We start from the raw sequence: 13,506 nt of genomic DNA, 5'->3' as shown, positions 1-13,506 counted from the left end.
TGTTGATAAAATCATGATACAGTGTAAAAATTAGTATAACAAATATCTAGTGTTTGATAACAACATTCTATTAGAAATCGTCATCATAGAGATAGTGAGATTGATTAGTTTTATATCTTTATATTATTCCGCCCCGGCTTCGCCCGTGGTACATATTTCGCAATAAAAAGTAGCCTACTTATGTCCTTTCTCGGGTATGAAAATATCTCCATACCAAATTTCATGCAAATTGGTTCAGTAGTTTAGGCGTGATTGAGTAACAGACAGACAGACAGAGTTACTTTCGCATTTATAATATTAGTATGGTTAGACTCGTAATTCGTATAGGTATAAATCTGACATATTATTATCAAGGAGTCAATTGGTAAGTATTTCGATTAATATTAGTGGGCTTGAAGATTATTTTTATTAGATAGATAGATAGATAGATAGTTAATATTAATGATTTTATAAATATTATGTAAGTAGTAACTACCTAGGTATTCTTATTACACATAATATATATATATTTACTATGTGCTTGATTCAATAGCTTGTGCCTTGTAACTACCAAAGTTACGAATTACAACTCACGCATTTAATTACCTGATGGAATTTTGATATTGAATTTGCATGACGATAAAGTCCTTAAGTACCAAATAACTTAGTAATAAACAAAAAATGTCATTTTAAGAGGTCCGAAAGATAATATTATCGTTCCTACCTTGTTTCTACCGGTAATTACTGGCGCTTGTTTAAATGACTAGGTAATTTTACTTAAAGTAGGTATTAGCAAAATGTACAAACTTTAAATCTAAGCGAAAAATATATATAGATTATTTTTAAATTAATCGCAGTTTTATTTTACATTAATTAATTAGGGAACTAAGCTTTGTTGTCACACAAAACATAAATGAATCCGACATATCATAACTTAGTAAGCCGGAATTTGAACACCTCGCCTTTTAAGTGTCTCGCCGTACCATGGCAACCTTATGGCAACTGCAACGTCTGATCACTCTACCATCAACTTTCTTCATCTACGCGTACTTAAATTCTTGAACTTCGAAATGACCGCGAAGTTACTAAAAACTATGCGACATTAATTCTCAATTCGAGATGTAAGTATCTTAAGTATCTACTATTATTACTAATATCATAAAGCTGAAGAGTTTGTTTGTTTGGAAGTTGGAACTTCTGGTCCGATTTGAAAAATTATTTCGGTTTTAAATAGCCCATTTATCGCGGAAGGCTAAACTCATTGAAAATAAAAATATTATTATAGTAATCAGCGATCGGCATAATAATAATTTAAAAGTAAATTATCATTACCTAGTAGGTAGGTATGTATATATCGCTTGTTTGTTTGATGCACGTTCAAGTGCTGTAAATTTTTTTTGGTGTTGGATAATTAAGTAATTTATTAAGAAGGTTATAAGTAGGATGTATAAAATTACGCTAGGTAATGCCAAAGTCATTAGCGCATAAATAGGAATTAGGAACTTAATAATGGAAAAATTATTAGGTACGTTCTATGTACTGCCGGCAGTGGTCTGTAAGCAGACGAAGTTTGGAATATGGGAATAGGTATGTACAGTGTACTGTTTATCTGTGTACATTTTACGATTTTAATTTTTATCTGACATTGGCATTTGGCTGTCAAGTGTCAGCTATCAAAATTGAATAAAAATAACCACATAACCTAAAAAGTGAATTAAATAATAAGAAAATAATAAAAATTTAAAAATTTACATTTATTATAGTACTTGTAATGGTGTTTAATAAAGGATGGCGTTTTGCAGCATTAATCGGTGGTATGGTTGGCCTGGTCGGGCTGACGTTATATCCCATCGCTGTAAGCCCTATGATAGATTCTTCAAAATATAGTAAGATCCCACTTTAATGTTTAATGTTGTTATTAAAGTAGCTTTGTATACAAAATAAAGAATTCATAAATTAATTGGAAATATGAAGTCAAATTATTTGAAAAGATATACTTAGATTCGAATTCGATTAAAAGTTAAACTGTGTAGTGTGTAGGTACAATGAAAATTTTTATTCTATTTTAGAGGAAATCCAGAAAGTAACAAGGAAAAATATTAAACAAGAGGACATACAACCTGGAAGTAAGTAAAATAACATTCTATACCTATATATATATATAATTTAGATGTTACAAGATAGTGTATTCAATGCTGCTTTTATTTTGATTTAATGATATATTTGATATCATTGTTAAAATTTTTACTATAAAATAACAAGACTATTAGTTATATATTATGTAATTGGGAGTGTAGGTGAAAGAAGCTTTGAACACAATGCTATTATGAGTAGGTAAGTACTTAAAAATATATTCTGAATCCTTTTTTACAGATATGAAAGTATGGACAGATCCATTTGATAGGAAGAAACCACAAAATGAGTAATGCTTGTAAATAGTTAGCTTGTATATAAGTATTTTGTTTTTAATGTTAGGAAATGTAGATTTTATTTAAATAGCAGTTGTTTTCTTTTTTTAAAATAAAATATGTATTAGCAATTTATTAAATTGTTATTGTTTAATTCTGTATGACAAATGATACTCTTATTATAATTCCAACCAGTTTACTAAGTGAGTTATTTGTAAAGTTCTAAGTTATTCAAATCAAATGAAACATTCAAGAGTTAGAATATTATTATAGGTAAGTAATAACCAGTAAAAGTAAATTTGTATCTGTTTATTTGATGGATATTTTTTCCTGAGTAAATGTGGTGAGTGAGTTTGCCTTTACACTATTTCCCATATTCCTGTAAAAAAATAGACCTCAACATGTTACCAAATTTATTAGGATCAAAAGAATAAAACAAATGATACAAAAGGAATCTTTTATTGTGAAAATTGCAAATACCCTATTGAGAACACGCCTCCACACCCTAGCATTTCTATACAAAACAGTGGAGTTTGTCATTGTCACAATTTTATAAAAAAATAAACCTAATATATTTACATAAGTGTGCTCATGTAGCCAAACATTAACCCTTATAATGATATGATGTTTGAAACACTGTTTATTGCAAGTGTAGTGTTCCATACATCCTAAAATACGTAACTTTTAACAAGCGATCACATAATATATTATTCATATCTCTATATCGTAAACCTAATAACATGCGGTTAATTATTTACAAATATGTATACAACTTTACAATATGTTGTATACTGTATTATTTAATGTGAATATCTATTCTCAGTTCAATTCAACTATTAATTTAAGGTAATATTACATCATAAACTTAAAATTAACATAGACTGCTAAGTAAGACATCACACATTATCCAAATACCGCCCACCCGTAGCCGCGTAAATAATTCGTTGCTTTTTTATTACATTTGCGATTTGGTACATCACTTATATATTTGCAAAATTATATATTGAGCGATTACATTTATCACCCTTGCTTTGTAAGGCTAATTATTGTTTATGCAGAACAATAAAGTGATTATTAAATATAAAACTCTAAAGTATTCATTTAAGAAGATAGAAAAAGGCTACGATTAGAATATGACGCATTACGAATAATTAAAATAATTATATACATTGCGCGTTAAATTTTTTATAAATTTATGTAAATATAAATTCTCGTACAAATAGACTAAGAATATACGTGTTAAAGTTTTAATATTGAAATAAATTAAAAGATACATAAAATATAGATTTCGTTTATAATTAAAGACAAAGACAATGGTTATAAAGGCCATATCTTATTATTAAAAATGCAAATGGCCGACAATATTTGGACCAAGAATTTGGTCTAAAAATAAAAAAAAAATAGAATTGGACAAACCAAAACGTTTTAAACTCTAAAAATAAATTGTCTGTTCGGAGTTCAAATATAAATAGCGAAATTAAATCTCAAAAGTTAGGTCGAATTGAATTTGTTATTATTTTAAATAACTAAAAAAATATAGTCATGTAAACTGTTTTGCATTGTGTTAATATGAAGTGTATCTACTTTGCTATATCATTGCTATTATGAGGAAAAATTATGGAGAAAAAAATTAAGGTTTCTATTTTTTTAAGTTAGGAGCAAAGCAAATTTTCTGACTTTCTTAATTTTTCTAACATATTGCACCTTTTAAAAATTGGTTTTGTGTTTAAAAAATATCACCAATATAACCTATTTTGTGGTCACTATAATTTTGTACTAATATTGAATAAGGTTTCACTTTTCACAACAAAATAAATATTAAACTGTTGATTCACATTCATGTCCACCAATTTGTACACTGATTTATTGGTTAAAATAATATATTTAGGTCCTTCTAATTTAGACCCACAGTCCGAATATCAATGAAGAAATTCATCATCATCTCCGACCTGAAAAAATAAAAAAAAAATAAGTTTATGTAAAAAAATGGCAGATTTTGTTTGTTGATAAAATATTTTATTTACCTGTAAGAAGTATTCAAAATCACTACGATGGCAGTTGCCTTCCGCCGAAAAGGTAAATTTGTGAAAAGTTCCATCTTCACATATCACTGCAAAAAACACAATTCATTACAATTATTTTTCTGTCAGTTACCACATAATTTCATATCTGTATGTGCCATATAATACTAAAATTAATTCAATTAAATTAAGAGCAAAAGTGAGTTTGTTAGACTTTCTGTCACGTCGTATCAAATCGATTCTTTGATATGATTTTTGTTTCTAACTGTATTGGCCACGGCCAAGAGAAAGAAAGAAAATACTTTTATTTGTACCGATGCACATTAATACATAAAAATAAATAAAATTAACTTATAACTAGTTACAACGGCACACAATGGATAATATCCACTCAGTGGTTTGAGAATCTAAGGACATATAATACACACATTAGATTCTCCACTGATTTTCAGTGGACACCACATTGACAGAGCGGTGTGGATTGTTGAATACGGTGAAAAACTGGGCCCAGTCCGTGAAGCGTGATCAGCCGCGCGCCGCCCACACGTGTAGCATTCCCTAATTCGACACGCAACAAACTCAACACACATACACGCTCACACATGCAAACACACACATACACACACACATGCAAACACACACATACACACACACACTCAACACTTGCGCACACACACACGTACCTAGCGCACTAGTATCATCCGCAAAGGCACAAAGCGCGCGCAGCGGTGGCGCGGCGGGCGCTGCGCACACGCGCGCGAAGCTGCCGCGCGCCGACCACACGTGCAGCGTGCCCTTGTCCGACACGCAGCACACGAGTGAGCCCGACCAGTTGAAGTTTATACTGGAAAGAGCATAGACAAATTCATAGATAAATGCAGGTTAACCGCCAATAGACAAAGCATAAAAAAAGTGTGAAAACTGCGATATTGCACAATAATCTTAATATATAATTATAAATCTCGTGTCACAATGTTTGTCCTCAATGGACTCCTAAACCACTTAACCGATTATAATAAAATTCGCACAAAATGTGCAGTTCGATCCAACTTAAGAGATAGGATAGTTTAAACATGTAGGTACCACGGGCGAAGTTAGGGCGGACCGCTAGTTGATGAATATAGAGAAAAATTAAGTGATGTTCCCTTTATGTCGACGTATGTTGTATGAGGCTATTGTATTCAATAGCATCTTTATTTAGGATTGGCTTTAACCTTAATTTTGATGTCACAAAAGACAGCTAAAAGTGTAAACCTGTGAATCTGGGCATTTAAATCATAATAAATAAATCTGCGAAAATAAATTGAACATAATACACATACCAATAGACATCCGCATAGTCTGACCCCCTCCGCAGTTCGTGTATCATTTGCTTAGTACTAGTGTCCCACAGCCGTATAATGGTCCCCCGTTCAGACGCGGTTGCCAGTTTCGCCCCGTTAGCCGATAGACTGATGCACACGAGGTCCGTTTGATGGCAACCCACTACCGCGGGGGAACTTGACTGAGCACCTTTCACAGCCCGTGATACATCCTGGTGGAGAAAATCTTCAATGACTTATGGATCTGAATCTTATTTGAAATTGTGAGAATTCTAATCCTGGTGGAAAAATCTGAAATGACTTTGGAACAAGGATGCTCAATAAAATTGTAAGTATTTAAGTAAGTCTCGAACTATGTGCGGTTAATTGTGGCAAACCCAAGAAAATCACATGAACTTCGCAAATAAAAAGGAACATTTTAAAACCGGTAATAGTGCGTTTTTTTTCATGAAATTTTTTTGATTTATTTTTCAGGTAGATACAGTCTCATGTAGTATAGAGGTAATAATTGTACTCAAACCAACAATCAAATGACCAAACATACCAACAACTGCAGCGATCCCTTCCTATGCGCTGGCGCAGCTAACAACTGCACCGCGTTGGGGTCAGTCGCGAGCGCGCACAGCGGTCGAGCGGACGCGGGAGTACGGAGCAATGCTACGCGCTGTAACGATGGCAGTGATAGCACTTGGATGGAAGATGTTAATACTACCGCCACTCTGGAAGTCAATGAAATTTGATGATAAAGCTTTCTTTTATGTTATAGTTGGCAAAGAAGCTCGTAGCTTGCTACCACCGCTCATGAATATTCGCAGAGGCGTAAACGTTTGCCAACTTTACGCCTTTGCGAAATACAAATAGTTTGCTACCTTAACAAGGTATGGAGTAGAGAAAGGAATGGACTGGGAAGGGTAAGGAAAAAGATATGGAATTCGAGCATTGAAATACAGCAGCATTCGCATGCTACCGATCTTCTGAGTGTTGGCTCCATAAGACGAGCTGTCTTAAGCACACGCAAATGAAAATAAAAACAGAATATGAGTAATACATAAAAAGCTAACGTAGAAGAGAGAAAATTTACTTTGCAGGTAATCAGAGTCGAAAATTAATTGCTTTTCCTGTACATAAAAGACGAATTATTAGAAGTGTTAAGGTAGCATTCGGATCTGGGCGGTCGCGACCCGGCAGCCGCTGCCCCGCAGCCGCGACCGTGGTCGCGAGGCACCGCTTCGTAGGGAATTGTATGCGATAGTTACCGACGCAAGCGACCGAGCCGCGCGGCCGAGGGGCGTGGCCTGCTCGCGACTTTGGCAGCGCCGCCGGACCGCTCCGGGAGCAGTACGGTCGCGCTGCTGGCGACGTTTACCGATGAAAACGACGAGTTTTTAGTTGAATTAATTGCTAAAAATCCACCACTTTACGATCCTTGACTCAAAACCTATAAGGATAATGTTATGATATAATGAATTCGATTTTATTCCTCTTTGATGATAGTAAGACCAACATTATTTGATCATACTCTTCTTCGTCCTCTATCAGTCTCTTCACGAGTTCTCGCTTTCGTATATTTGACTATTATTTTGACTGAGTGCTGTTTGACTACTGCGCGTGGCAGTCGCTGCCCGGGTCGCGGACGCTGTTATCCGTAAGCTTCTGGCAGCGCCGCACAGCAGCGACACTGCAGGGCCGCGGCTGCCAGGTCGCGACCGCCCAGATCCGAATGCTACCTTAAGATAAATTACATTAGGTTTAATCGCAGTCGGAAGTCGATTTGCTTATATTAACCTTGGATGTTCTAAAGTATTTGTTGAAATCCATATTAATAAGGATTTACGCTAGGCCTCTTATCGAAATAGCACAAATATTTGATATTAAAATAATAGCACAACGTTTCTAATTGATATCTATGTTAATAATTCTAGAACGAGAATTTACATAACTGACATTTCACGCATATGAATAAACTATATCTGTATTGTTTGAACGCGACTTTTAAGAATTATTGTCTTAGGTATGTCATAATATAAAAATGATTAAGTAAAAAATTATGTACATTTTAATGAGCACATACGTCATAACTTTAGCCCGAACGTAGGTATATAATTGTTAGCACAAACAATATTTACATTTACAACGATCACACATATCCATCAATATTTATAAACCGAAACGTAGACAGGATTTGGAATTAAATTAAACATTGAATCTAAGAGACCTTCAGTTTGTCCTTAACTTTGTGCGTAATTCGTGGTTTACATATTAAGTAGATATTCGACAATGATACTTTGTTCCTATTTCGGTCAACGAGCGACTAACAAACTGTGTAATGTGAATCCACAGACATACATGTCTGTGTGTGAATCACACATGATAAAACGATTGCTACACACTTGCTACTCAAAAATCGTATGACTTGAGTAGCATGTGGCATAATTAATCACGGGTTATTTATCAAAGTATTTACATTCTTTTTGTTTTTATTGTATTTTCTATGACACTAATATACTAGAGACTATAATATACTCTAGGTAGGTATACTGCGACTAAGGTTCTCAATTTTTAGCATATTTTTTTTTTCTTAAATTAGACGCTTAAGTTTTGCATAGAAATTTAACGAATATGGATTAGTTAACTGCACATCTGTTTATTCATATGCAAAGAGGATATGAGCACATTTCCACGCTTTTTGGTTTTACCGCCATTATTTTTTTAACTGGCAAATCCTAATCCTGGAAAGCGAATAGCATATTTTGTTATCAAATCCGACGAGCAACGAAATAAAAAAATATTTATAAGTATATGGAGTTACGATGAAAAAAGGTTGAGGTATCATATTTTAAACATTAGGTTACTATTGAAATCTTTCTGGATATCTGAATAAAAACATTAAATTAGCTATGCGCGCATTAATCGATAAGAAATCAAATATAAAATTGATTTAAACCGGCTATATTAACACATTAAATCAGAACGTATATGGAACTATTTTCAACTGAGTGTTTACAATGCAAATGTAATGTAAAAATTGAGGAATTGATTACGCGATTTAAAAAAATAATCAGAGATGTATTTTTGGTTGTCTTAGTTTAAGCTTGTACAAATTTTTACTATATAATTCTAGTTTTTTGTTTAATATCTCATTAAAGTTAATTACCCGTATAGATAAAATCGTTGCAAATCCAAGTTTAATTTGCATTATAAAAAACTCGCGTGAAGTAATTTCACGTTCTAAATGACGAATGCATTCATTAATTATTAACTGCTTTATTTGCAGCTAAAATCAATAAGTCGTTATATCGGAACAAACTAATGAAACATATTTCTGGGTTATTTGGTTAAGGCCATCTTTTATCTTATCAGATTGTTCCTTATTCGGTTTCTTAAAGCGTTTTATTTTATCAAGAAATATTCCAATCATTTTTATTTAAATACAATTTGTCTTAAATATGATAGCAACACTTGCTATGTGTTACTACTTACTAGTGTTATTCTTCTTCGCGATATTTAGCTTGATATTTACCGACCTTAGTATATATTAATTCAAAATACAACAAAATTACACCCAAAACAGTTACAGTAAAAGCAACAAACGTCCCCAAACTATAACACTCACTTATTCTTCCTACATCACACTAGTACACTATCTCACATAGCTACACCACACTCTGACAAGCATATTGTTTCCAGGAACACAAACGTTTCCATAAACACAACACTCACTTATCCTTCCTTGCGCGTAGGGCCCGTATCGGTGACTTGAAGAGCACTTCCGCACGGAAGGCCCGCTGCTGGTCGTCGAGCAGCATGAGGCTGCAGGGCCGCCGCGCTCGCACCACCAGCAGCCAGTTGGTGCGGAACACCATCTCGCATAGTGACACCTCGCCCAGCTCTTCTTTGCCTGGTCACAATGATACAGTTCACTATAGAGTCTATACTTACTTATAAACTAGCTTTCCGCCCGCAGCTTCACCCACGTTTTCAAAGAAAAACCCGCATAGTTTCCGTTCCCGTAGGATTTCCGGGATGAAATCTATCCTATGTGTTAATCCAAGTTACCATATGTGTGCTAAATTTCATTGTAATCGGTTCAGTACTATTTGCGTGAAAGAGTAACAAACATACACACACACATTCATCCTCACAAACTTTCTCATTTATAATATTAGTAGGAAGTAGGATAGGATTTGAAAACTACATATAAAGGTTGAACAATGTTAATTTAATTGGCAAAAACACAGGTATATACCTATAGGCTAATAGATGCATTGTAATTCATATTTTTCTTATACTTTTGCAAATGGTAATTCTAACTGGTATAGGATTGCACTGTACCATGGTGACATAAGTAACAGTTTCTTTAATAACAATAATTTGACTTAATTTAAATATTAAGTTAAATTACTCCTATTATTTCGACTACTATTATTTCGACGACGCGGTTGGCGCAGTGGTAAAGTAACTGCCTACTGAGCCGACGGTCCCGGGTTCGATCCCCGGTCAGGGCAAATATTTGTGTGATGAACTCAATTATTTGTTCTTGGGTCTGGGTGTTATTATCTATATATGTATTTATAATATTATATTTATCGTCGCCTAGTACCCACAACACAAGCCTTAATTGAGCTTACTGTGGGACTAGGTCGATTTGTGTAATAATGTCCTATAATATTTATTTATTTATTTATTTACTCCATGGTGAGAGGAAATCTCAAATGGGATGAGGAATTTTTCTGTAATGAATACTTACTGTAATGGGCCTTTTCGACAAGTGGATCGACATTGTAAACGCGCAGGCCTGATGTTAGGCAGCACGTGAAGCAGCCTGATAAAAATAAACAATTGTAGGTTTACTGATCTTTCAAAATCAAAACAAAAATATATTAATTTCAAATCATTTTCAACTCTTGAAGACAACTCAATAATTATAATAAACTTCATTCTATCATTTGAATAATAAGTTAATGTTTTTTACAGAAAAAGTGATGTGAATTGTACTTATTTATTTATTTATTACACTTTATTGTAATACAATCATTAAATAATAGGGAACAATAAAAAGAAAATATGGTACAAGAAAGATGTAGTACAATCGGCGGCCTTATCACTAAGCAGTGATCTCTGCCAGGCAACCAAGCGGTAAAAAAGCGAAATATTTAGTAAATAAAATTTTGGAAATAAAAAAGTATGATACTTACACAAAAAGTACATACTTAATTTAATAAATGTACATCTTTCCTATAATTATTTGAAGGAAACTGTTTTATCATAACTTACATATTTTAAAGCATGGTTTAGATAATGTCATTCATTCACATAAATATTCACATTTAAATGTAAATAATATCAAGGTTTTTATTAGGCCATGTGGTAAACAAACCAGTGAATAGTATGTATCAAGCTTATTGTAATGTATTACTTAATAGAAATCTATTTTAAAATGTTTAGAGATATAATATTATTATTTTTTTGAATGGAGAATGTTCACTAATTTTGATTATTAGCACTCCATATTCTCTGTCAAAAATAAAAAATACTAGTGAAAAAATTACTTCGATACGTCAATTAGTTTCCGATTTAGAAGTAAAACAAGTTGTAAACGCCCGGTGATGGTGTGACGTCACACCACAACACGCTCAATCAGTCCGCTAGCGATCGCGCGCCCGTGCCGTCGAAATTATAATTAAATACTTTTAAAAATGTCCAATCCAAATACCAGAAAATCATGTGTTGTTCCTAAATGTAAAAATACAACTAGCAATTCGCCGGATAAGTTGTTTTTTATAGTTGCAAAGGACGTAAACAAAAAATGGTCAGAGGTGTAAAACCTTTGGTGTCAGAATTTTCCGTGTTCTTACATAGTACCTACTACATATTATAATAACATATTACAAATCTGCGTAGGAGAAATAGCCTGTTCAGAACTTCTTAGCTTAATAAATTATCGCTTCCCATCCAGATCAACACGCTCAAAAGACTTATTTCATATACCTACCGCCAGAACCAATATGGGTCTTCGTGTGCCTCTTCACAGAATGTCTAGTTTTTACAATACCTATATGAATGATCTTGATATGTTTTCTTGTTCCTCTTCGTCTTACAAAATGAATGTAAAAAAATTGCTATTGAACATATAAGAATGTTAATATGTAAAGATTTTGCAAATACGTAGACCTAATTTACCTCCGTCTTTATGTACGCATGAAAATATTAATCAACGATTGTCTTTTGTGGTTTTTTCCTTGTCTCTCCTACTGCTGGGTGTTGGCAAAAATAATATTATATGTTCACAGTGAAAACACTATAAGGAGGCATTTTCATGTATTTTTAGTTAATAAGATTTTTTTTTGTTTTATATCTTATCTCTGTCTTTGTCTCTGTATGTTTTCCAATAAAGAAAATAAAATAAAATAAAAAATATTTTGAGAACATTGCAGCTGTTTTGCGTTATCCTTTGTTTTATATACAAGTTTTAATATATACTAGACTGTGCTTCTGCTCTGCTCGTATGGGCTAGTATAGGTAGATGGCTTTTTTCTTGTTTTAAGTTGAGAATGATATGGAGAACTATACTAAAATATAAGTTGGTCGGGGGAAGAATTAAACAAAAACAGGGTATAGTTCCACACAAATTCAAATGTCAGCAGGAAAATGAAGATAAACCTCAGAGATCAGCAGTGCAAAAACGCAATCGTATACTTAGAATATTTTGAGAAACTATTAATAAAGATGAAACTTTGGCATGACTGTTATTTTATTAAACGAATAATAATTACTATTATTGGACTATTAACGAAATTCGCGGACGAAAACCCATCAAAATACTGCGCAAGCTATAACACCTACTACAGCGCTGCCGACTTGATACTAAGCGCGGGTACGGCGCGTTGTGACGTGACGTCACAAGCGGTCACGTGACTATTAGCGGGACTCGATATTTTTCGAAACTTTGAATGCGTATAAAATCAAAACTACTTGGTATTTTTGAATACGACAAAAACTAGTGTATTTGTATACATACAGGCTTTACTGAGACACAATTTCAAGGGATTTGGCATACCTAGTAACATTCTTCATTGTAACTTATAAAATTTTCTTGAGAAACAATTTGAATGCTTTAAAAAAATTAAATGATAAAATATAATATAAATGTTACTTAACCACAAAATATAATTAATAATATGTAATATATTACATGCTTTATTTTCGATATACATTATTTCTGTAATGTAGAATGCTCAGTAAATTTAACTGTGTAAGTTAAATTATATTATGCTTGAACAGAAGCAAATCAAAACAAAGGCTAAGCGAATACGCACTAATCTACGTAGGCGCGCAAACTAAAAATATAAACAACACGTGGAGCTAAGAGTGCGACAATTGCATTTGACGCAAATTTTAATTACTAACGCGAATCCGCTAGCCACGTTACCCCTGACTTGATCGCCCCCGTACCGCTCGGGTCATCCACATCATGAATATATCACGCTTTACACTTGAGAACAAAGAACTTGGGGTGACGAACTAGGAAGTCAAACACACCTTGATTCTGATTAAAAGCCAGGCTCGTGATACCACTGCTTCTCCGGCGCGCCATGGTCACTCCACAATAAATTTATCATAAACATTTAGTCGTTTTTTTGTCAATTATCCCTGTGGACATTTTCACATCGAAATTTTAAATACGCACATTTATTATGTTACATGTTCCTTGTGTGTGATACACAGCTGATTTGATGACTTATGACATAAAAACACAAGGTGCTGCCATATGTAAAT

The 13,506-nt window shown here is 33.4% G+C and overlaps 2 protein-coding genes across 2 annotated transcripts; one reads left to right on the top strand and one right to left on the bottom strand.

Annotated features, from left to right (window-relative positions):
- Positions 1-1,628: 1,628 nt before the first annotated feature.
- LOC149476907 (small integral membrane protein 20) lies at positions 1,629-2,480 on the top strand. Its single transcript, XM_089711271.1, has 3 exons — positions 1,629-1,865; positions 2,049-2,105; positions 2,353-2,480. The coding sequence occupies exons 1-3, from the start codon at positions 1,751-1,753 to the stop codon at positions 2,403-2,405; spliced, it is 225 nt and encodes a 74-aa protein (XP_089567397.1). The 5' UTR covers positions 1,629-1,750; the 3' UTR covers positions 2,406-2,480.
- A 350-nt stretch (positions 2,481-2,830) lies between these two features.
- Positions 2,831-13,481, bottom strand: LOC149476906 (WD repeat domain phosphoinositide-interacting protein 4-like). The gene is made up of 8 exons (XM_089711230.1): positions 13,270-13,481; positions 10,478-10,552; positions 9,451-9,628; positions 6,275-6,449; positions 5,731-5,942; positions 5,092-5,252; positions 4,412-4,497; positions 2,831-4,336 (listed from the first exon to the last, which is right to left on the bottom strand). The coding sequence occupies exons 1-8, from the start codon at positions 13,322-13,324 to the stop codon at positions 4,307-4,309; spliced, it is 972 nt and encodes a 323-aa protein (XP_089567356.1). The 5' UTR covers positions 13,325-13,481; the 3' UTR covers positions 2,831-4,306.
- Positions 13,482-13,506: the final 25 nt, after the last annotated feature.

Source organism: Colias philodice, chromosome 26 (assembly GCF_061535455.1).
Source record: "Colias philodice isolate Cphi_HAF_F1 chromosome 26, ilColPhil1 Martin Lab GWU primary, whole genome shotgun sequence".
In the NCBI taxonomy this organism is placed as follows: Eukaryota; Metazoa; Arthropoda; class Insecta; order Lepidoptera; family Pieridae; genus Colias; species Colias philodice.
Note: the sequence above shows the minus strand (reverse complement) of the source record. Positions and strands in the feature narration are given on the sequence as shown.